Source organism: Sus scrofa, chromosome 12, assembly GCF_054392235.1.
Source record: "Sus scrofa isolate SSC_HxYL_T2T_F1_AM1 chromosome 12, Sscrofa_HxYL_maternal_Yorkshire_Landrace_v2.0, whole genome shotgun sequence".
Taxonomy (NCBI): domain Eukaryota; kingdom Metazoa; phylum Chordata; class Mammalia; order Artiodactyla; family Suidae; genus Sus; species Sus scrofa.
Genome location: NC_139394.1, coordinates 26,547,031 through 26,571,486, shown reverse-complemented (window position 1 = coordinate 26,571,486; position 24,456 = coordinate 26,547,031). Strand labels below are relative to the sequence as shown.

General features: G+C 55.5%; 1 protein-coding gene and 1 long non-coding RNA gene across 5 annotated transcripts; one reads left to right on the top strand and one right to left on the bottom strand.

The window, feature by feature from the left end:
* Nucleotides 1–97: 97 nt before the first annotated feature.
* PDK2 (pyruvate dehydrogenase kinase 2) lies at nt 98–21,317 on the bottom strand. Of its 4 annotated transcripts, XM_021067151.2 has the most exons (12): nt 20,827–20,870; nt 19,736–19,826; nt 19,107–19,248; nt 8,884–8,955; nt 8,288–8,472; nt 6,617–6,706; nt 6,336–6,413; nt 3,163–3,239; nt 2,974–3,072; nt 2,459–2,566; nt 1,692–1,805; nt 98–1,133 (listed from the first exon to the last, which is right to left on the bottom strand). In XM_021067151.2, exons 2-12 carry the CDS (start codon nt 19,821–19,823, stop codon nt 993–995), a joined length of 1,194 nt encoding a protein of 397 aa, XP_020922810.2. In that variant the 5' UTR covers nt 19,824–19,826; nt 20,827–20,870; the 3' UTR covers nt 98–992. The 4 variants fall into 4 exon arrangements, with proteins under 4 accessions (XP_020922810.2, XP_020922807.2, XP_020922808.2 ...); XM_021067148.2 differs by lacking the exons at nt 19,736–19,826; nt 20,827–20,870 and adding an exon at nt 21,083–21,317; XM_021067149.2 differs by having other exon boundaries at nt 19,736–20,870.
* A 278-nt stretch (nt 21,318–21,595) lies between these two features.
* Nucleotides 21,596–23,820, top strand: LOC146398156 (uncharacterized). The gene is made up of 3 exons (XR_014821231.1): nt 21,596–21,671; nt 22,280–22,419; nt 23,577–23,820. It is a non-coding gene; the product is annotated as an uncharacterized LOC146398156 (long non-coding RNA).
* Nucleotides 23,821–24,456: the final 636 nt, after the last annotated feature.

Genomic DNA, 24,456 nt, shown 5'->3' with positions numbered 1-24,456 from the left:
TGTCTGAGCGCGTCCTGTGTGGGTCACAGGGACTGCGGTCTTTGTGTGTTTCTATGTGTGAGGCTCCCTCCCGCCGGAAAGCAGCTGGGCCACAGACTCATTTGATGTCCTCTTTACTGTGGATGTCACCACTGTCACAGCCACTGGGAGGAGCACACGACTTTAACCCCCTGTGTGCTCAGGGGAAGGGTTGGGTGGGGGGGTGGGCATTCAGGGCTAAAAAACTAGCTATGTACACAGAACATTCTAGGGAGAAAGGTGGCCCAAGCACACGCGTGTCTGGGCACAGTGGGAGTCGGGGTCTGGAGGTCAGGTGGGGACCGTGTGTGGCAGGCAGGTGTGTGCATGTGAGGACATGCAGGGAAGAGCTGGGGCCTCCCGGGGTTCCTGGGCTTTGGGAGTAAGCCCCAGGTGAGAAGCCCCTCCCTTTTAACTTTGACCTTAAACTCAAGAGTGGAAGGCCAGACTGCAGGACTAGGTCCCTGACCAGGGGGGTCCCCTCCCACTACCCCACATCTGGCGGACACCTGGCCCCCTCCTAACACGGACACCAGACCAGGCCCAGGGTACTGGCACAGGCCGGAGGAATAAGGCGAGCAGGGGGTGTCTACTTGGAAAGCCAGGGCTGTGAGTGGCAGTGAGGGGGTCCTAGGACCCTTGGCAGAGAAAGTGGCAGCTCTGGGCTCAGAGAGGAGGACTGCCATGGAAACTTATTTCTGGGATATTCCATCAGGGTGGAGACATCCCCCGATCCTCAGGCATTGCCCACAGAGCTTGGACCCAGGGAGACTACCTAAGGGTCTCCATGGAGACAGAGATTGGCACTTTGGGGCCACCACAGACTGGTCACTGCAGTGATTTCCATAGAGACAGAAGCTGGTCATCAGGGGAGCCTCCCCCTCATCTGGCGGGGAGATGGGGAGGGTCACCGTGGTGGCCGGACCCAGAGACAGCAGTCCCTCTTCTTGGGTGCGGATGAGCGGGGTGGCCCCTTAGCTGACACGGTACGTGGACGTGTTCTTGGGCTCCGTGCTGGGCACACACCAGTCGCCGGCCTCCTGGATGGTCTGGTAGTGGCGCCAGGCTGACTTGTTGTAGACGGGCAGGCGCTCCACTGAGTCCGTGGACAAGGCCTGGAGGGCACCAAGGTCAGCCTCTCCCTTCCCTGCCCCGTGCCTCGGCAGACCACCCTTGTCCCAGGGTGGACTCCGGGGGCCACCGACTGTGGGCCGCATGTCAGCTCAGCCAGGTGCCTGACACTGGCTGGGACAACTAGCCCAGAAAGAGCCATGCAAGGGTCTGTCCCTTCCATGGCTCGCTCCTGCCCGTTCAAAGGAGCAGCTCACTCGAAATGCCAGGGAGGGAGAGGGAGGAGGCTGGGCTGTGTGACCTTGAACAAGAGTCCCCTGAGCTGAATGACAATTTCTCTATGGTTCCCCCTTTTTCCTTCTGAGTCTAACACCTCGAGCCTTCCCAGAACAGGGGTCTTACTCAGGCACCAGGAACTCCCTGAAACTGCCTGTCAACTTCAGAGGGTGTCTGGCAGTTGGGGGAATACAGCTTTGGTTGGATTCTCCATCTGGAATTGCGCAAAGAAACCTAACCATGCGCCAACCCTGCTCCACCTGTCGGCAAACCCCCCTCCCCGGCCCCCACCGTCCCAGCCAGGCTCTGCAGGCGGGGGCTCTCACCTTGAGATAGATGACAGCATCAGTCCCAAAGCCCTCCATGGAGAAGAGCTGCAGGTCCCCCTGGAAGTACTTGGCATAGAGGCGCGAAATGGGGAGTCCATACCCAAAGCCAGCCTGCAAGGGGGCCAGAAGGGAATGCTGCTGGGTGCTAGGCTTCCTGGAGCTGCAGGAACCCGGGGCGGCGGGGGGCGGGGGGGTGGGTGGCGGCAAGTGAGGATGGGGACTGCATGAGCTGGGGCCTTGCAAGGGGACACCCAGAACCGGGAGGGGACACGAAGCGATGGCTCTGCGGCAAGGCGGGGACTGTGGGACGAGGGAGATTGGTCCAGCGGAGGGAGGGAGGCAGGCTGTGGTGGGAAGGACGCTGCGGAGCAGGAAGCAGGGCTCCGGGAGGAGCTCGGCCCTGGTAGCCAGGGCGTCTGGGCAGGTCCCCGGGGGCCCCTCTTAGTCTCAGTTTCCCACACCCAGCCCGGCCTGCTCTGCTGGGAAGGGACAGGGAGGTGCTGGTGAGTTGAACACCGCAACTGAGAGAGACGGTTGCTTGTGCAGAACCGGTGGGCGGGCAGGGGACAGTTGAAGCAAGGTGACAGACACACAGCCACAGCAAAGGAGGGAGGTGACTGATGTCGCACAAGGCCACACAAGAAGGGAGGGACCAGGGGAGGCAGGACGACGAGAGAAGGGGGAAGAGAGTGACAATGTGCTAAGAAGAGACGAGAAGCCATGCTTCGGGAGGTTGCGGGGGAACCAGGGTGAAGCCATCTCACCAGTGGGGTGCCCCCAGTGCCAAGCTGGGGCGTGGGGGCTGTGGAGTACATGTAGCTAAAGAGTCGCTCGATCTTCCTCAAGGGGACACCTCCACCTCGATCACTCATCTGGGGGGAGATGGGACATGTCAGAGGTTCTCCAGCCCCCGATTTTCTCTATACCCCCAGGGTCTTCCCTAAGCCCATCTCCTAGCAGGATGGACACCTCCAACGCCACTGCTCTCTGGCCCCCAAAGTCCAGAGGTCACCTACTTTGCTTTTTTTTTTTTCTAAGAGCCACACCCACAGCACATGGAGGTGCCCAGGCTAGGGGTCCAATCGGAGCTAGAGCTGCCAGCCTATGCCACAGCCACAGCAGCGTGGGATCTGAGCTGTGTCTGCGACCTACACCACAGCTCACAGCAATGCTGGATCCTTAACCCACTGAGCGAGGCCAGGGATCGAACCCGCATCCTCAAGGCTACTAGTCCCGTTCATTGGGCTGGGCCATGAAGGGAACTCTAAGAGTCACATACTTTGATGGAAAGATCTTCCTCGCCCAAGGCCACCATGACCTTGATAGATGGGAGAGTGAGGCTGGATTCATGGCTTTCCACAGTTGCTCGCATGGCGTTCTGTGGAAGGAAAGGGGTAACAGACGAGTGATGGCAGCCCTGCCCTAACTGCTCCCACCCCCCACAAAGGACCAACCCCAGCCTCCTCACCTTGAAGAGTTCAAACAGCATGTGGTAGAGGTGGGAGGGGACATAGACCATGTGAATTGGCTGTTTGGCGTTGGATGCTGCCAGAGAAGTCAAGACCAAAGATCAGGAAATTGTCAAGAGGCCACCACCCAGCAGTCATTCACCAGCATTTAGCACCCAGCACTCACCCACCATCCAGCTATCCATTCATTCAGTGTCCATTCAACCATCTACTATCCATATGATACCCATCCATTACACAACGTCTGTCCACCCATCCATCTATCCGTCCATCCAGTATCCATCCATTCTTCCATCATATTCATTCAATATCCATTCTTCTATCTACCCATCCAGTGTCCACCCAACCATCCAACTGTCCTTCAGTCTGTGCATCTGTTCAAACATTATCTTTTCCATCTATCCATTCATCCATCCATCCTTCCATTCAGCCACTGTTTATCTACCCATCTATCTTCCGTCCACTCAAATAGTATCTATCTATCTATCCATCCATCCATCCATCTATCTCTAGCCTACTAGCATTCACCCGTGTATCAAAATCCCCTGGAGAATTTTTTTACCCCCAGGGAGAGGGGAAGGGGCTGCCCAGATGATTCTGACACCAGCAAGGGAAGGGGAAGGCAGCAGAGATGAGGCAGGTGAACTGGGTAAGTATCTTGGAGGTGAAGGCGCCATTATTTCCCAGGAATCATTCTATCCTCGAGAGTTTCTTGGGTTCAGGGGCTGAGTGTCTTTTTCGGGTGCCTGGCACAGAGCTTTGTATGTAGCAGATGCTCAATAAATGTGCAATGGATCAATGAAGGAAGGAATTTCAGGCCCTGTTCTGGGCAGGGGAGACATAACGTTGAATAAAATTCGGCTCTCCCCTCTTAGAAATTCAGGTCTAGACAGAGGAACGCACAACTGACTTTCACGTTAGCTGCTGTACCCAGAGCTGGGGCTAGGCCCCGGGCTTGACCCTGGGCATCCTGAAGTGGCCTGTCTCTGCCCTTCGGTCTCTGCCCCCACGTAATTCACACAGTGCAGTACAGCGGTACGGCTGGCGGGCAGGCGGTGCCTAGCTTTCCTCTGGGAGGATGGAGGGCTTTTCGGAGGTCCTGGACTGAAGTGGGCCTTAAGGGAAGGTTAGGATGCGGGCAGCGTGATTTGCAGGTACAGAGGCGTAAATACCTCAGGTTTCTGGCACACGGGCTGGGCCAGGGGTGGGGGGTGCTGAGGAGCAGGTGGGAGGAGAGGGGGGCAGAGGTAACTTCTAGGTCCCTGGTCCTCCTCACCCCTATGCTCCTGGCCCCTCCGCCTTCAAGATATATATTCAGTTCGCCGGCTCCTTTCATCTCTGCTGCCTTCCCCTCTCTTGCCTGAATCCTGCAGTGACCTCCTAACTGGCCTTCCTGTTCTCTCTTCTCTCCTGCAACCTCTAAATCTTTATGCATTTATTTCTTAACTTTTTCTTTTTTCTTTTTTTTTTTTTTTTTTTTTTTTGCCTTTTCTAGGGCTGCTCCCGCGGCACATGGAGATTCCTAGGCTAGGGGTCTAATTGGAGCTGTAGCCGCCGGCCTACACCAGAGCCATAGCAACATGGAATCCGAGCCACGTCTGCAACCTACACCACAGCTCACGGCAACGCCGGATCCTTCACCCACTGAGCAAGGCCACGGATTGAACCCGAAACCTCATGGTTCCTAGTCGGATTCGTTAACCGCTGCGCCACAACGGGAACTCCTCTAAATCTCTTTAGAATGGACGTTAGATCCTGCCATTGCTGTGCTCTAAACCTTTCAGAGGCTTCTTCCTCCCGCTGCTCTTGAAGTCCCAGCTCCTGTCTGTGGCCCACAGCCCCGCCCATCCCAGCCTCTCTCTCCCACCTTCAGCCTCCCGACCCCACTACGTGGGTCCTTCTGGTCCACCACCACCCCAACCTGTGGTCTTCCTCCTGTGGCTTATTTCCTTTCTTCTTTCAGTAATAGACACCTCCCTCCTGCAAAGCTTTAACTGGCACAGGACTGCCAGCCAGAGACTACATTCCCAGCCTCCCTTGCAGCTGGGAACAGCCAAGAGGCTGACAGAAGTGATGTGTTCACTTATGAGGCCTCATCTTCCACATCGTCTTTCTGTTCTCCAGGCTGGAACTGAGACAGGAGGGTGGTGGCCAGCTTTGACCATTCCGCCCCAGGGGCTGGGAAGAGGGAAACCTCTCTCTCTCTCTCTTTTTTTTTCTTTTTAGGGCTGCATCTGCAGCATATGGAAATTCCCAGGCTAGGGGTCAAATCGGAGCTGCAGCTGCCAGCCTATACCACAACCACAGCCACGTGGGGTGCAAGCTGCACCTGCGCTTTACATCCCAGCTTGGGGCAACGCCGGGTCCTTCACCCACTGAGCAGGGCCAGGGATCGAACCGGCGTCCTCATGGATACTGGTGGGGTTAGTTTTTTCTGAGCCCCCAGGGGAACTCCTAGGAAGCCTCTCTCTTGATTCTAGGAAGGCAGTTCAACTGCTATCCCATCTAATACCCGCTCCCACCCATCCCCGTCATGTTACTTCCTTCCCGTCACTTCCTTCCTTCCCGTCACTTACCGTGATCTGAAATGATCCTGTTTCTTATTGCTTCTGCTTAAAGGTCCCATTCCCCAGCCTCCCCAGAGCCAAAAACATAAGCTCCTTGGCAACGGGGACCTCGCCTGTTGTGGTTACTGCTTAACATTTACCAGATAAAATAATAAGAATAATGAGATGGAGTTCCCGTCGTGGTGCAGTGGTTACGAATCCGACTAGGAACCGTGAGGTTGTGGGTTCGATCCTTGCCCTCGCTCAGTGGGTGAAGGATCTGGCGTTGCCATGAGCTGTGGTGTAGGTCGCAGATGCAGCTGGGATCCCGTGTTGCTGTGGCTCTGGTGTAGGCCCGTGGCTACAGCTCTGATTCGACCCCTAGCCTGGGAACCTTCATATGTTGTGGGAAGCGGCCCTAGAAAAGGCAAAAAGACAAAATAATAATAATAATAATAATAATAATAATAATAATGACACAATAATAGCTCTGCCTCTCCCTCATTCAGATAAGTTTCCTGACTCCCAGCTCACCTTCCTCTCCAATGTCCCCAGCCCTTAGACAGACAGACAGACAGACAGACAGACACACACACACACACACACACACAGCCTTGCTCCCTCACCATTGATCTCCTGGATCTCCAGGTCAGGTGAGGCCATGTAATACTTGTCACACAGAAGCTTGGCCATGTCGTAGGCATCTGCGAGAAGACAGGGGCATTTAGGGAATGGGGTGGCCTCCCCCACCAGGCAGTCCTCTTGGCACCAACACCCGGCATCACCATCATTAAACCCATGGGGATGTGGCCTCCACCCCCTGGGGGATGGGTCACCCTCTGGCCAGGTGAGCTGGCAGGGGTCTCCGGGGCTCCTCTGCGGACCAGGCACCTTGGGGATGGCTTACCTTTCACCACCTCAGAGACGTTGCAGTTGGGGTCAATGCTGCCAATGTGTTTAGGGTGGGCTGGGTTCGTGCTGCCATCAAAGATCAGGGCTGTGGGCAGGAAGGGAGGGTGCTGTGGGTGGGGCTGCAGAGCCTGCCATGGCGCTCTGCTTCCAGCCTCCATTTCTTTTCTTTTTTCTTTTTTAGTCTTTTTGTCTTTTTAGGGCCACGCCTGTGGCATATGGAGGTTCCCAGGCTAGGGGTCTAATTGGAGCTACAGCTGCTGGCCTGCACCACAGCCACAGCCACAGCCACGTGGGATCTGAGTGGCGTCTGCAACCTACACTACGGCTCACGGCAACGCCGGATCCTTAACCCACTGATCGAGGCCAGGGATCGAACCCACGTCTTCGTGGATGCTAGTCGGGTTCATTAACCGCTGAGCCACGATGGGAACTCCCTCTGCCTCCATTTCTAATGCTTCTGATCCTAACACCACACCCTCTTCCCCACCTTTCTTCCTTCCCTCCCCTGACCCCCTCCAACCCTGGCTCAGGCCATTTTTGGGCCTTTGTAAGCCTGAAGCAGTCTCAGAAACCCCCACACATCCTATGTTACATTTCTCCTTCTCTCTCTTTTTTTACCTTTTCATGGCCCCACCTGGGGCATATGGAAGTTCCTGGGCCAGGGTTGAATCCGAGCTGCAGCTGCAACCTACGCCGTAGCCACAGCAACACCAGATCTGTAACCTGTGCTGCAGCTTGTGGCAACGCCGGATCCCTAAGCCACTGAGCAAAGCCAGGGATCGAACCCACATCCTCACCGAGACGAAGTTGGGTCCTTACCCGCTGAGCCACACCGAGAACGCTACATTTAGTCTTCTCTTTTGCTGTATGTTTAAAAATAATTTTTACCCACTGTAAACTAATTATAATGGAAAAAATAAAACTCATTATAAAATAAATAACGTCTCTAAAATAAAAATAAAAATAGGAGTTCCTGTCGTGGCTCAGTGGAAACAAATCTGACTAGTATCCATGAGGAGGCAACCCTGCCTCCTCATGGAGCTGTGCTGTAGGTCGCAGATGCAGCTCAGATCCGGCGTTGCTGTGGCTGGGGCGTAGGCCAGTGGCTACAGCTCCTGTTTGACCCCTAGCCTGGGAACCTCCATATGCCACCAGTGCCGTCCTAAACAGACAAAAAATAAATAAATAAATAAAAATAATTTGTATCATCTTGTGTAATCAATGATTGGCTACGACGTCTCAACAATCAGAGTTTATACTCCTGGAATAAGAGACTCTAGACGACGACCTGTTTCCAAATGTTAACGGGAGCTTGTATGAATAAGCCGCATAAAGAGACAACATGGGAGTTCCCGTCGTGGCGCAGTGGTTAACGAATCCGACTAGAAACCATGTGGTTTCGGGTTCCACCCCTGGCCATGCTCAGTGGGTTAAGGATCCGGCGTTGCTGTGAGCTGTGGTGTGGGTAGCAGACGCGGCTCGGATCCCACGTTGCTGTGGCTCTGACCTAGGCCGGTGGCTATGGCTCCGATTGGACCCCTAGCTTGGGAACCTCCATATGCCGAGGGAGCAGCTCAAGAAAAGATAAAAAAATTAAAAAAAAAGAGACAATGGGACTGGGCCGCCGTGAACACCTGAGCAGGGAACGGCCCCCGTGCCTGCTCACTGTGCTGGTTGATGAGCATGCGGATGGAGATGCGGCTGAGGTAGAAGCGGTCCAGGAAGTACTGGATGTTCTGGTTGGAGACCGGGTCGTCGCCGTAGGCGTCCTTGTACTCCAGCACGCCCTGCGCCATGGTGGGTACCACGTCATTGTGGCGGTTCCGGATGGTGACCAGGGCGTTGGTGAACCTGCAGCAGGCGCGGGGCGGGGGGCGGGGGGCGGGGGAGGGAATGTTGGCTCCTACCCACCCCCAGCCCTGGGACAACCTCAGCCTCTCCCCGCCCTGATTGCCTCGCCACGGGATCTTCACCTACGGGACCCTTCTCAGCCCACTCCTCCCAAAGCCCCCCGCCCCCGCCCCCACATCCCACTGCCTGCCTGACAGCCTAGGAGCTCCGAAGGGGCAGTGCCTGGTCCCCCACCATCAGACTCAGGGGACAGCAAGGATGGGGGCAGTGTCTCCCCCCCACCCCACCCCCTCGCCCCCCAAGATTGGGTAGTCCTGAGGACAGGGTATTTCCTTCACCCTGCAGCCACTGCTGCTCCCTGTGGCTGTGACCTGCACCTGCCCTCCTGCCCCCAGCCAGGGCCTCACTCACTGGCTCAGGGTCCGATGGTCCTCAGGGTCCTTGTCCAGGAACTCCATGATGTCCAGGAGACTCTGGACATACCTGGGGGGGGGGAGGGGAATGTCTCCTCAGCTCCAGGCCAGGCCCCTTCCCACCCCACGTGGCTGACCCCACTTGTGTTCTGTGCCTCCGGTGGGCACCACGCCCAGCTTGATGAGCCAGGTCACAGATTTTCTCCCTCTGCTCCATGAGTCTCCCCAACAACACAGTAAGTTATGCAAGAACACTTCTAATTTGTCTGTTCTTAGCCCACTTTCGCCTTGATGGGAGTCTTCCAAGGGGCTTGGCCCCCACCCCACCCGCATGTCTCCAGGATTAGGAGACTGAGGTCTAGCAGACTGGGGAGGGGGCCTTGGCCAAGGCCAGCAGTGAGAGAAGGCTGGCCAAGGCACTCAACCCCCCTGAGCCTGTCATGGATACAGATCTTTTGTTTGTTTGTGTTCTTTCAGTTTTTAGGGCCACACCCACAGCCTATGGAGGTTCCCAGGATACGGGTGGGAATTGGAGCTGCAGCTGAGGGGCTCTGCCACAGCCACGCCAGATCTGATCTGTGTCTGCGAACTATACCACGGTTCATGGCAACGCCGTATCCTTGACCTACTGGGTGAGGCCAGGGATTGAACCCAAGTCCTCATGGATACTAGTTGGGTTCATTTCCACTGCACCACAACAGGAACTCCATGGAAACAAATTTTTTTTTGGTCTTTTTAGGACCACACCTGCAGCATATGGAGGTTCCCAGATGAGGGGTTGAATGGGGTTGAATGGGAGCTATAGCCAATTGCCTACACCACGGCCACATCAACTCGGGATCTGAGCTGCATCTGCGACCTTCACCACAGCCCACAGCAACGCCAGATCCTTAAACCACTGAGCAGCGCTAGGGATCAAACCTGTGGCCTCATGGATGCTAGTCAGATTCGTTTCCACTGAGCCAAAACAGGAACTCCTGGAAACAGATCTTAATGTCTGTCTTGGTTGTCGCTGCATCTCCCTGGGCACAGGTGGCAGAGTGGCCAGCTCAGAGTGCTCACAGAACAGGGCTTCAGTGAGGAAGATGAGAGCTTCACACCCTGACTCTGGGCATCAGGAGCTGTGCAACCTGCTCAGAGAACTGGATTTTAAATGGTAGGTGGGAAGGACAGCGGGTGGGGTGAGCATGCCCAGCTCTGACACTGGGTGGGACTGAGGCCCACAGAGAGCCCCAAGGGGCCTGGGCTGGTCAGATGGTGCCAACCTGGAGCCACTGTCCCCCATTCCTCACTGTGAGGCAGGACACCACTGCTTCCCTGTAATACGCTTGGCCTGAAGTAGGCCTGCAGCTCATTCATTCTCTGGGGGAAGGTGGAGAGCCAGCCTCTTTCTGCACTTCCAGCAGTAGGAAGACGGGGCTGCCAGCCCAGAGCCCTGAGGGGGCAGGGCACCTGGGGCTGATCAGTCTCTCCAGAAGGGCTCCCCATCCCCCCAGTCGGAAGCATTCTCAAGTACACAGTGCTTTGACCTCAACAGGTAAGAAGGGCAAGAATTAACCCCATTTCACAGTCTCCTCAACTGAGGCCTGAAGCCGTCCCACAGCCAGGAAGTGGTCTAGTGAAGATTCCACCTCCTGGAGTTCCCGTCGTGGCTCAGTGAAAATGAATCTGACTCATACCCATGAGGACACAGGTTTGATCCCTGACTTTGCTCAGTGGGTGAACGATCCAGCGTTGCTGTGAGCTGTGGTGTAGGTGGCAGATGCAGCTTGGATCCTGCGTGGCTGTGGCTGTGGTGTAGGCCGGTTGCCACAGCTCCGATTTGACCCCTAGCCTGGGAGCCTCCATATGCCCAGAGGGCAGCCCTAAGAAGACAATAAATAAATAAATAAATAAATTTAAAAAGACTCCACCTCCTGCGCTCCTGCCACTACCTGGCACTGGGTGCTCAAAATGCTCAGCCCGACTGGTCCTGTGGTCCGCCTGCCTGGAATGCCCTGCTCCCTTCACCTACTAACTGCTCCCCTCCCCTCTCTTGCTTAAGACAGTAGAGGAGAGAGAGGGTGAAGGAGTAGCTTTGGAGCTGGCGCTGGCGCTGGCGAGTCCCAGGCTGGGCTTGTCCACTTGGAGCTGTGTGGCTCTGAAGGAGTCTTGGAACCTCTCTGGGCCTGAGTTGTCTCATGGGAAGAAGGGAGGGGTTTGTACCTATTGCTATTTCTGCTTTTTGGTGAGAGTTACCTGTAGTGATTAACACAGTGCCTAGCACAGAGGGAGCGCTCTCTAAATGTCTGCTCATTATGAACAGGGGTTCAAACACTGTCAACAGCTGAGTGTGCCCTCTGAGTCCCCAGGTGGCATGTGACACACTTGTCCTGGCTGAAGTGGGCACAGGCTCTGAATCACAGCCTGTTTGAGTCCTCCCTGTTCTGAGAATAGCCACTGACAGCAGCCCCGCTGTTCCCGCCAGCCTTCCCCACCCGGGGCCCAGCCCAGCTCTTGGCAGGAGGGGGAGCCCAGGGAGCAGAGAAGACCAGCTTTCCCCAGGACCCCCTCACTGGCCCTGAAGCCCTGGCACTGTCCCCGAAGTCAGAGTGGCTCTCCCACGGCCTCACCTTGGGCTCCCTGGAGAATAATAGCTGACACTCATCCAGTGACCAAAAGTGCCCTCCTGTGCTCAGAGACTACACAGGGGCTCCCACCTCCCAGAAGCCTTCATGAACAGGCAGTATTTCCCCCTTTTGCAGACAAGGACACCAGCTCAGAGAGGGCAGGTAATATGCCTCAAGTCACACAATACGCGGTTGCACTGGGATTCCAACCCAGGTCTGTCTGATGCCAAGTCTAACCCACCCGGCCAAGTGCTCACCACCTATACCGGTCCCAATGGTGATGCGGCCACTGTCCATGGGGAAGGCAGATGGCATTTACTGGCACTGGCCTTGTGCTCCCCCTCCTTACCCTCTACAATGACCCTGTGAGGTGGATGCTACTGCTAGACCCATTTTACGGATGAGGAAGTTGACGTGCAGAGCTGGGATTCTCTCTCACAGGCCTCTGTTAACCAAATCCCCTATCCCCTGACCATGCCCAGGAACAAATAAAGCCTCATGCTCATGTGACTCTTTTTTTTTTTTTTTTTGAGGGCCGCACCCGCAGCATATGGAGGTTCCCACGATAAGGGTCTAATTGGAGCTACAGCTGCCAGCCTACACCACAGCCACAGCAACGCCAGATCTGAGCCGCATCTGCGATCTATGCCACACCTCATAGCCACGCCACATCCTTAACCCACTGAGCGAGGCCAGGGATCGAACCTGCAACCTCATGGTTCCTAGTCGGATTCATTTCTGCTGCGCCACGACAGGCCCCTCATGTGATTCTTAAGGGGGAGAAGGGGTTGGGGAGGAGGACCTGCAATGCAATGGTGGGGGTCGGAAGAGAGGGGAGAGGGAGGGGACCAGCTTGGGGGAGGGGGCCCTGGAACCCCTTCCCAAGACCCAGGGGGCAAGCAGAGGGGGATGACGTGGGAGCTGGGGGGCCCTGAGCAGCCTGGCCTGGGGTGGGGGCAGGGGTAGGGTGAGGGCTCTAGCTGCTGGCACCACCCTCCGTGGCTGCCTAGTGAACCACAGAGGGCAGAATGGGGCCGGTCACATGGCCAGTGAAGCAGAACAAAGGGCACCAGGAGGGATTGGCAATGGGCAGCGCCTGCCGGCACAGCTAGGAGGAGAGCTGCCAGCCTCAGGCCTCAGTCTCCTGGACTGTGAAGCAGGGTTTAGAATCGCTGACTGTCTCCCTCTCAGAGTTGTTCTTTTAGGGATCCTGGGTGTACCCTTGGACGGGAGAGAAGAGGATGACAAGGATTCTCCTGGGGGAAACCTTGACCCTGGCCTGAAGCCCCCCATGGGCCTGGCAGACCAGACCTCACCCTTGGGCCAGATCTGGGTCCCCAAAAAGGGAAAGACGCTGGGGAGGGAGTGATGTCGGCTCCACTGACGGTCAGAGAAAGAGCTGGGCTTAGATGTGGGCGATCTGGACCAGTGGGGCAATGACAGATGCGTCACCTGCCCTCCGGCAGGCCGAGTAGGTGGTAAGGCCCCAGGTGATGCCCCAGGGACGGCCTGACCTGAGGACCTCAGCAGTAAGCAAGGCCACTCAGGACTTCCTGGGTGAGATCTGGAGCTTCCTCCTCCCTTGATAATGAGGAAGCCCCAAACCCTGCTTTCTGGGGCTTTCCAGCCAGTCTAGAGGCCTGGATTTGGGAGGCAGGAGGGGTGGAATTTGGGGAGAGGAGGAGGGAGCATGAGTGTGTGTGTGTGTGACAGTGTGTGTGAGACAGTGTGCGTGTGAGTGTAGGTGTAGGGATGTGGGGATGAGCGTGCAGAGGCGGGGGAGGAGGAGCACAGGCTTGTGGGGGAGCCGAGGAAGCACTCAGCCGGGGGGGAGGGGGGCACGAGGATGAGCCTGGGAGCCTGTGGGTGTGTGTGCACCACGGCCTAGTGTCCACAAGCTGTTGGGGATGCAGGAGGAGGGGGCAGTGAACAAGGTGAAGGCTGTGTGTAAGGGGGGTAGGGGGGGAAGAGGCGCCTGTCTCATCCCACCTCTGGAAGCCACTTATGGAGGGGTGGTGGCGCAGCCCTGAGCCAGGCTGACTCGGGTCCCATTGCCAGTGGTGCCGCTCGGGTCCCTGTGTGTAACTGTGTAAAGTGGGCTTTGCAGCAGCAGCAGCAGCAGCAGCAGCAGGCGCGGATTAGAGCCTCCACTCTTGATTACATAAGCAGTGGCTGAGGGATTCAATGGCAGGGTTTGGCTACGGCCCCAGCGCCTGGGCCTGGTCCTGAGCAGGTCCTGGGGGCCAGGAGTCTGTGAAGTGCTCAGTCTTTTCAAGGGAAAGAACTGGGTTTGGGGCCCACGCACCTGCTGACAGGCAAGGCGGTTCATGAGCAGGGGCCGGCGAGACCCCATCCCCACCCGTTCCCTACAAGTCCTGTGAAGGCCCTATGAGCGACACGAGGGACTCACGGTCCTCTGATTCGACTCTGCGACTCTCATGGGAGCCTCTGTGTCCTGGAGGCGCGAGCCCACCGACTCCACAGCATCCCTGAGGCTGGGGGCGGGGGTCAAGCTTACCCCGGCGATACCAGCCATCAGACGATCTGACGGGCTCTGTGAGCCTAGAAGTCCCTGACTCCCGCCCCAGAATGCGCTCTCTCCTTTCCCTTCCGGATCTCAGGGCCTGGGTTGGAATTCTGGCTCTACCACTTACTACCTGCAAGGGCTCAGACAAGGTTAATCTCTCTGAACCTCAGTTTCCTCATCTATAAAATGGGGAGAGTAACCAGGACTACTTTACAAGGCTGCTCGGAAGCCTAAACAAGTTCATACGTGGACACAGAATGTAGAACTTCTCCTGATGGCCAGCAGCTCTCCTCCAGCTAAGTCCGTTCCCGTCCCTGTCACCGTTAGCACCGCTACACTGTCTAAGGGAACCTCTGCTGCAGCAGCTCGCAGACATCATTCGTATTTAGAGAGTTCTATGTATTTTTATAGCAAGCAGTGGCATTTGACTCTTAGAAACAGAATGGATCCCCATTTTTTTTAGGGCCACACCCATGGCATATGGAGGTTCCCAGGCTAGGGGTCGAATCGGAGCTACAGCTGCCTGCCTACACCACAGCCACAGCCATGCCAGATCCGAGCTGCATCTGTGACCTACACCACAGCTCACGGCAACGCCAGATCCTTAACTCACTGAGCGAGGCCAAGGATCGAACCCGCAACCACATGGATCCTAATCAGATTTGCTTCCGCCGCGCCATGATGGGAACTCCTGGACGCCCATTTTACAGATGAGGAAGCCAAGGCTCACAGGGACCTTGTGTGTGGCCAAATGTTAAGTATCCTGCAAGCAGCAAAGCCCAGCCTCGGAGTCAGGCATGCCGGTGCCACATCCAGGGCCTTCCTCTACCTTCCAGTCACTTCCGAAACAGGATCCCATGACACCGAGCCTGTTCAGTTGAAATCACGTTATCAGGTTTGGTTAGGACCAGGGATTCTCCACTTGCCCACAGTGATTCCTGCCTAGAACCTCTCCCCAGCTGAACAGAAACTCCAGTAGCTGTTACCACATATTAACTATTAGCACCACCACCAGTAAGAGCATTTGCACAGGACCTGTCCATTTCCAAAAGGGAGGTTTTGCTCCTCACTCATCAGACTCTGAGGCCAGCAGCCCCTCTTGCCAGGCTCCTGGATAGGTTGTGTGCCCTTCCTCTCGTGCAAACTCTGCCTGGCCCCCACCGCCTCCATCATCCCAGCTGCCAGGGGTTCTCCTGGAGAGGGAGGTCTGCCCTGTTTCACAGGCAGCCACCTCACACCTGTCAGGAAGTCCTTCCTTCCCTCAGACCACAGTCTCTCTTGCTGCAGCCGATGCCCAGTCTCTGGAAAGAGTCTCAGCAGGCTGTCTCTTGAGTGTGTCTGCACACCCTAGCAATACCTTGTCCTGGTCTCCTCGAGGCAGAATCATCCACTGGGAAGTGTTTCCTCTTGTCTAACCTCACTCCCTCCTGCTGTTGATGGACATTACTTCCCAGCTTTTTTTTTTTTTTTTTTTTTTTTTTTTTTTGGTCTTTTGAGGGCCACACCTGCGGCATATGGAAGTTCCCAGGCTAGGTGTTGAATCAGAGCCGCAGCCGCCAGCCTACACAGCAGCCACAGCAATGCTGGATTCAAACCGCCTCTGCAACCTACACCACCGCTCATGGCAATGCTGGATCCTTAACCCACTGAGGGAGGCCAGAGATTGAACATGTGTCCTCATGGATACTAGTCAGGTTTGTTACCACTGAGCCATGATGGGAACTTCCAGCTTTTCTTTTTCTTTCTTTTTCTTTTTTTAGGGCCATACCCATGGCATATGGAAGTTCCCAGGCTAGGGGTTGAATTGGAGCTACAGCCACTGGCCTACGCCACAGCCATAGCCACTCCAGTTCCAAACCACATCTGCGACCTATGCTGCAGCTTGCAGTAATGCTGAACCCTTAACCCCCTGAGCGAGGCCAGGGATCGAACCTGTGTTCTCATGGATACTAGTCAGGTTCTGAACCTGCTGAGCCACAATGGGAACTCCCTGCTTCCCAGCTCTGAGGGAAGAATAAAGTCAGGCCAAGATCTCACGTGCATGACTGATTTTTCGGGAAGGGCCTCTGAGGGGCTTCAGGGGGCAGTTTGGTGGATCTCTACCCTCCCTCCCTACCGCCCCGGACTCTTCCAGGAACACGGTGTCCAGGGAGGGGCCTGAGAAGCCCGGTCCTGGAGTCGGGGACCAGCTGGAGCGGTAGCCAGGTCACTCAGCTGGACAGAGCTGGAGGAGGGCTGCAGAGAACAGATGGCACCTTCTGTCCCCTCCCTGTGCCTTCCATGCTGCCCCATGGCGGGAAATGCCACTTGGCTCAGAGGCCATGGCCCTCTAAGGGACAGGGCCCAGCGTGGGGTGGCCTCATTGGGCTACATGAACATCAGGCTCAGCCCTGTGTCCCCCCACTTACCTTCACAGGTTGCACTAATAGCACCGTATCTGCAAAGTGAGTGCTCAGATGCCCTGGCTGGGCCGCTCCTACCTCCACACCTTTGTACAAGCACTTCCTTTGGCTTGGCCTCCTTTGCCCTGCCCTCCTTTCTAGGTCAAGGCTCACCTAGGCACCTCCTCTATGCGTCCATTTCTTTCTTTCTTTCTTTAATTTTTTTGCCTTTTGTCCTTTTAGGGCTGCATATGGAGGTTCCCAGGCTAGGGGTCGAATCGGAGCTATAGCGGCCGGCCTACACCACAACCACAGCAAGATCAGATCCGAGCCCCATCTGTGCCCTACACCACAGCTCACGGCAGCACTGGATCCTTAACCCACTGAGCAAGGCCAGGGATTGAACCTGCAACCTCATGGTTCCTAGTCGGATTTATTTCCACTGCACCATGACGGGAACTCCCCTATGCATCCGTTTCAACTTCCCCCCAACTTGCTGATTCAACCGAAATTCACTGTGCGAGGACCACGTGCCTGGCTTTGCCTCACCTTATCCTTATTCAATTAGAATGAGTCGGACACGTGCACACCTACACATAGAAAAAAGCTGGAAGGGCACCAATAAAACCTTATGAAACCTCAGCAGTGTTTGGTTAAGGGGTGGACGGTGGTGGTTGGCAGGCTCTTTCGTCTACTTTTCTGTATTCTCCAAATGTCAAAGTGGACATGTCATACTCCTGCAACAAGGGCAAACCCCACCAGTGTGACTCTTAAATTATATTTTGCCTTCCCCCCACACCGCCATGCCTCTGGCACGCAGAAATTCCTGGGCCAGGGATCCAACCCTTGCCACAGCAATAACCCTCGGGACAGCAGTGACAATGCCAGGTCCTTAACCTGCTGGGCCATCAGGGAACTCCAATCATACTTTGCTTCTAATTTAAATAAAACTAACTCTGCGGCAGTTCACTGTTTATACCCGTGTCGCTCTTAGTTTGGCCTTTTAAAATTGTTTTATTTGTTTTTATTTCTTTTTTTCGTTTTGTCTTTTTGTCTTTTTAGGGCTGCACCCACAGCATATGCAGGTTCCCAGGCTAGGGGTCGAATCGGAGCTGCAGCTGCTGGCCTACACCACAGCCACAGCCATGCCAGATCCAAGCCGAATCTGCGACCTACACCACAGCTCACGGCAACGCTGGATCCTTAACCCACTCAGCGAGCCCAGGGACCGAACCCACAACCTCATGGTTCCTAGTTGGATTCGTTTCCACTGCACCGTGGTGGGCACTCCTATTTTTTTATTTCTCAATTAACAAGTTTGGCCTCTTTTATTCTCCCTGTGAAATCATGGGCTCCCCAAGAGGTGCTGCTTTCCTACACCTAGTGTCACGCTGGGCTCGAAGTAGGTGTGGATGCCCCGAATCTAAGAGGAAACGACAGCCACACAAGCCAGAAGAACGTAAAAGATTGCTGAACTTGTGCTGCTGAAACCAACCATGATCAGCCATTAACATGCCCAGTTCCAGAGCAAATTTTTTTTTTTTTTTTTTTTTTACAGCCACACCTATAGTATATGGAAGTTCCTGGGCTCGGGGTCAAATTGGAGCTGCAGCTCAAACTGGAATCAAGTAGAAGCTAGACGGGCTAGTCAAATCCGAGCTACGTCACAGCCACAGCCACAGCCATGCAGGATCCCAGCCGCCACAGCTTGCAGCAATGCCAGATCCTTAACTCACTGAATGAGGTCAGGGATCAAACCCACATCCTCCCAGACACTATGTCCGGTTCTTAACCTGCTGAGCCACAACAGGAACTCCAGAGCAAATTCTTGTTTATTCTTCCTATGACTGGCCTTTGGCTAATACCATTTAGCTACCTATCCCTGGACAGAGTTTTTTGGTTTGATCTTTTTTTATTTTTTAGGGCTGCACCCTCAGTACATGGAGGTTCCCAGGCTAGGGATCCAATCGGAGCTGCAGGTGCCGACCTAGGCCACAGCCACAGCAGCGCCAGGTCCGAGCTGCTTCTGTGACCTACACCACAGCTGGTGGCAATGCTGGCTCTTTAACCCGCTGATGGAGGCCAGGGATCGACCCCGCATCCTTATAGATACTAGTCGGATTCTTAACCCGCTGAGCCACAACGGGAACTCCTGGACAGAGGTTTCGCCTGAACTTTACTGAGGATTTCTCTCTGCTATGGCTGCTCTGCAATAAACTTTGGTCTTTGCCCGTCCGAAGCTCTCTGGGGTTGGTATGGTGCCATCCCTGTGTCTATTTGCATGTTTTCCATCCTCCCAAATAGGCTGACTTGTGCGGATTACATAATTTGAAGATCTGCTTCTCCCTATTTCTGTTTCCCACCAAGGTGCCCCAGATGGGTATTACCCAACAGGTGCTATGTTTTCAGAACCGGGTTGGGGGCCAAATGCTGACATTAGCCTGCTTTGGGGTTTGGGGCTGTGAAAAGGATCATTTCCTACGTGGATCCCATGCTTCCAGAGACTGTAGGGCGGAAGGTGGAGGGCTGTTCCCTAGACATGGAGGCTAGGAGCTTGGTCCTAGTCCCTGCTCTGGCCTAGGGAACTCCTGCCCTCTTGGAGCCCTGGTGCCTCCCCTCGGTCCCCATCTCTCTCAAGGCTGCGGTGGGCAGAGGGCATCTGGCAATGGAGCGGGAGGTGCAGGGACCTAGCCAGGGGTCTCACCAGCTCTGCACCAGCTGCACCGAGGGTGTGCTCAGCACCCGGTCGGGAAGCAGGTTGATCTCTTTCATGATGTTGGCCAGGCGCACTGGCAGCTCCTGCCTGAGGAAGGTGAACGAGGTTTTCTCACAGGCATTGCTGGATCCTGGTGGGAGAGGGAAGGGTGAGCCCCATAGAGTCATGAACCATGCACAGGAGCCAGGGGGTTTCTTGGGGGTCAGATCTCTAAAGCCTTCATTTCCTGAGGGTTCAGAAGAAGCCAAGGCACAGGACAAGGAGCCCCTCCTGACCTCTGCAGTGACCGCCACACCACCCAGCCTCATCCTTAGGGAGGCTGCATGCTCTCTCCACCTGCAGCTGAACCCAACCCCGGGGGACAGGGCCATCTGGGCTCACTGTGACCTCCATCCCAGCTTCTTCTCTTTCTTTCCCTCCCAGCAGACACACAACCCACTTTGAGGGGGGTGGATCCAAGTGGGCAGAGGAGCCTGGAAAATCTATCCCTACCTTGAGATGAGCACCCTCCCGCCCCTGGCTAAGGGGAGCTATGCTGGGACCACAGCAGCTGCAGGGTCCTGGTGTCACCTCTTTATGCCCATTGTAGGGCTGCCCCTACATTAATGCCCACCCACCTGTGAGGTGGACAAGGTTGAGAACCAGGGCCCAATACTTTGGTCTGGCTTCAAGATGAAGAGGTGGTGGAGGACTGGATGGGGCCATGGCCTAGAGTCAGGAGACCTGGGTTCTAAGTCCAGCTTCTGCTTCCAACTCTGTCACCCAAGGCACGTCACCATGCTTCTGAAGGTCTGCTTCCCCTGCTGTACCCCATCCTTCTGAAGGTCTGCTTCCCCCGCTGTACCCCGAGGGAACCAGACTCTACCCTGAGCCCTTCCCAGCTGTGACAGTTCTGTAACTGGGGTCCAGGCCGGGCTGGGCAGCTGCAGGGGGTTGAGAGGGGGCTCTGGAGGCTTTCCTACACGGGAGGAGCTCAGGCAGACAGGTCTTGGGGAACAGGTGCCCCGTGTCCTGACTGCCACCTTCCCCCGCCTGCCATCAGTGACGCAGCTGTAACCTGAGCCAGGCACTGTCTCTCCTCAACTCTTGAGAGAAGGGGCACCCCCCCTTCTAATCCCCAGCTGGCACCATGGAAACACGGTGGGAACAGACAGGGACCACACAATGCCTGTTTCAGTCACCACGTTGGCACAGCCTTGCTCTGGCTCCAGAGCCACCCCCAGAATGGTGGTGGTGGTGGGGGGTGTTAGGCCACCCTGGCACAAGAACCCAGGGGCAGCCAAGGGTGGGTACAAGGCACCCGACTGCACCTCACAGCGCCCCAGACCCCTGCCCAGCTGGAGACAGATGGCCAGGCCACAGCAGATTTGATCTTCAAGTGTCCTTGCCCACTGGGACAGCTGGAGGGCAGCTCCTTCAGTGGGCGGAGGTGTACTGGTCAGGGTGTCCCTCCTGTTGACTCATCTGAGAGAGCCCCTGCCCCCAACTGACCCCTCCACGTCTGCCCTGCACAGGTCTCCTTCCAGATGGCTGTGCCTCCCAGCCCTGCCTCCTTACAGCCACCAGCATCCCGGCCCATTTCTTCTCTGACCCTCACTCTTAGAATCGCCAGAACAACCCCAGGAACCCTTTCGTGCCTTCCAGCCCTAACATCACCGCCTCACTGCCCCTTCCTCACCAAGACCCCTCACAAAGCCCGAGAAGATACCTCCGATCCCTCCTCAGCGCCCCCACTTCCCACTGCCTAGTCTCTCCAGCCGGGGTGCCCTAACCCTTTTAAGGCCGGCTGCCTCCGGCCTCTCCGTTAACCCTCTCCTGCCTGGACCCCTGCAAGCCAACCCTTCCCGTCACTCGGTCTCTCTCAACCTCCGTGTTAACCCTTCACGGCCAGGACGCCTTCCTCCCCCCCAGCCCCCCCCTCCCCCGCAGGTCCCGGTGGCCAGCCGCCTCCCGCCCCCTCGTACCGAAGTCCAGAAACTGCTTCATGGACAACGGGGACGGGGAGAACTTGCTGAAGTGCTCGATGTACTTGGGCGCCCCTGCCAGGGACGCATTCTTCAGTAGCGCGCGGACCCAGCGCATGGCAGCGGCGGCCGCGCCTCGGGCTCGGGCTCGGGCTCGGGCTCCGCACCCCGCGCGGGCAGCGTTGGCGCTCGGCTTGGCCCACTCGGGTCCCGCGCCGCCCAGGCCGCCTCCTCCCCACCACCGCCCTGGCGGGGCTCCGAGTCCGGCCAATCGGCTCGTCGCGGCGCCCCGACGTCGCCAATGGCCGCTCACAAACAACTTCCGGAGAGCCAATTGCCTCTCGCCCCGGCACGTGGCTGCCCCCTGGGCCCGCCCCCTTAACTCCGTGTTTGCCCGGAGCGGCCTGTTGTTTTCGGGAGGCCGGGCGGAGAGCCCGCCTCCCGGGTGTCACCCCGCCCTTCCTCCTCCCCGCCCATAGGGGTTAACCCCTCCCTTCCCAGAGGCTCGTTATTCCCATACCTATTCTACTCCTTCCTTTCCCCGCTCCCTCCTCAGACTCCTTCACGTCTCGTCTCTGAGATTGTTCCGGTAGCTGTCAGCGCACCCCATTTCCTCCCAAAGTGTCCCGATTCACCTATCTTGATTCCCATCTGCTCTCCCTTAGGGGGTCTAGTGGGTTCCCAATTCAGATGACAGTGACTCAGATTGAATGTTTGCTAACTTCGGGATCTGGATGCGAGCCCACGTCAGTCCCTCGTATCACAAAGATCCAAGCAGCTCATGAAAAGGCGGCATGTTGCTTTTCCAGTTAAAAAAGTCAGTCAACCTCCTAATTAACACCTGGAGGCGGCAGAGGCAACCCTTACCATCAGTGCTACAATGAAGTTTTCAAAAAACTTTTTTTTTTTTTTTTTGTCTTTTTAGGGCCGCACTAGCGGCACATGGAGATTCCCAGGCTAGGGGTCAAATCGGAGCTGTAGCTGCCGGCCTACGCCAGAGCCACAGCAACTCGGGATCCGAGCCGCGTCTGCGACCTACACCACAGCTCATGGCAACGCCGGACCCTTAACCCACTGAACGAGGCCAGGGATCGAACCTGCATCCTCATGGATGCTAGTAAGATTCGTTTCCGCTGAGCCACGAGGGAAACTCCCAAAACACTTTTATTTTTTTATTCTCTTCTCTTTGGACCTAAGAAAGCAACCTTTTTCGCTCTGAGCGTTCTTAGAGAAAGGTCCTGGGAGATGATTGGTGCTGGAGGCGGAGAGCCCGCCCTTCCTCAGCCAACCGGCTCTCTCGTGGGAACCCAGCGCGCGCCCTCTTGTGGTCGAGAGCGGTAAGTCCCTCGCTTCTCCCCCCACCCCCTTGAGGTGTTTTTCGCTGTTCAGTCGTGGGCTCACATTCACCAATGGCATAATAAATTTTAGGCTTTGTGCTGGGACAGGGAAAGAGACAAGATTGGGACACTGCCTTTTCCTTCGATCGTTTCATTTCTCAGTCTGGGAGAGAGCTGCATAAATAAATAAATAGTTATAACAGAATATGATTATAGCCTATGCAGAGCTATGAGCAAGGCCTCACAATGAAGGGGACTCTCTTAGCTGAATGAATAATAACCTATGTGCCAAGCACTGTTTGCATTCATTATCTCATTTACTTCTCAGGACAGCTCTATTGTGCTATTATTATCTCTATTTTGTAGATGAGGAAACAGGTTCAGAGGTCATTCTCAACTGCAGCTCTGACCGTGTTACTTCTCTTGCTCATAGCCTGTTGCTGGCTCGCCACTTCTTCCTGCAGCCTTTCCAGTTCTCACATGGTCTGCTTTGGCTTAACTCTCCAGCCTCATCTCTCCACATTTCCCCTGCTCAACTCCCAGCCACACTGATCCACTGCCTTGAACCAGTCTCCAATCTCCGTGCTGTTGCAAATGCTGTCTCTTATGTATGGATCATTCTTTCTTCTTCTTCTTCTTCTTCTTCTTCTTTTTTTTTTTTTTTTTTTTTTTTTTTTTTTTTTTTTTTGCCATTTCTTGGGCCGCTCTGGTGGCATATGGAGGTTCCCAGGCTAGGGGTCGAATCGGAGCTGTAGACACCAGCCTATGCCAGAGCCACAGCAATCCAGGATCCGAGCCGCGTCTGCAACCTACACCACAGCTCATGGCAACGCCGGATCCTTAACCCACTGAGCAAGGGCACGGACCAAACCCACAACCTCATGGTTCCTAGTCGGATTCGTTAACTCCTGAGCCACGATGGGAACTCCTGGATCATTCTTTCTTCTCACTTTCACTTACTCAGTCTTCAGGTCCCTGACCTGCCCGGCTGGGTTATGGGCTCCCTCCAAAGTTTCCTTAGATCTCCCGATCTAACACCCATTTTAACTCCTTTACACGAAGTGTCATCATCTGTTCCTCTGTCTCCCCAAGAGACTTTAAGCTTCTGGAGGGCAGGGCTATCTCGGTCTGATTCACGGCTCTGTCTCCAACACCAGGCGCTGCATCCAGCACACTGAAGAGAAAAGGTGAAAAAAGAAGTTGGGGTCCCCGGGGAAGACATGCCACAGCGGTATCAGAGAGGACCGCCAAACCAGCAGTTAGACCATGGATGATGTTGGTGAATGCGGTCTTCAAGGTGCCTGGAAGAGTATATGAAATATTATATGTAAAAAAAGTGGATCCCTGTGCCTGGTGCACTGTAAATATCAATAAACGGCAGCTATGGCTATTACTGTGAAATTTGGGAGTTCCTGTTGTGGCTCAGTGGGTTAAGAACCTGATATAGAGGATGCAAGTTCAATCCCTGGCCTTGCTCAGTGGGTTAAGGATCTGGCTTTGCCCTGAGCTATGGCATAGGTCGCAGATACGGCTCCGATCCTGCCGTTGCTGTGGCTGTGACAGGCCAGCAGCAGCTGCTGCTTGGAGTCGACCCCCAGCCTGGGAACTTCCATGTGCTACAGGTGCGACCATTAAAAAAACCCCGAAAAACAAAAACCACCACCACATCAAAAACTATTATTGGAGTTCCTGTTGTGGTGCAGTGGAAACGAATCCAACTAGTATCCATGAGGATGTGGGTTCGATCCCTGGCCCCGCTCAGTGGGTGATGGGTCCAGCGTGGCCAGGGTGTAGGTCACAGATGTGGCTCAGATCCCGTGTTGCTGTGGCTGTGGTGTAGGCCGGCAGCTACAGCTCTAATTCGACCCTTAGCCTGGGAACATCCACATGCCTTGGGTGTGGCTCCAAAAAGAAAAAAAAAAAAACCCAGAAAACAAAAAGACAATTAACTGTCAACCTTCAAGTAAAAGGAAACCCTGAGGCTGGGTGTAAGAGACAGATATGAGATTTCCCACGGTCCTCCCCTTAGAGCTAGGC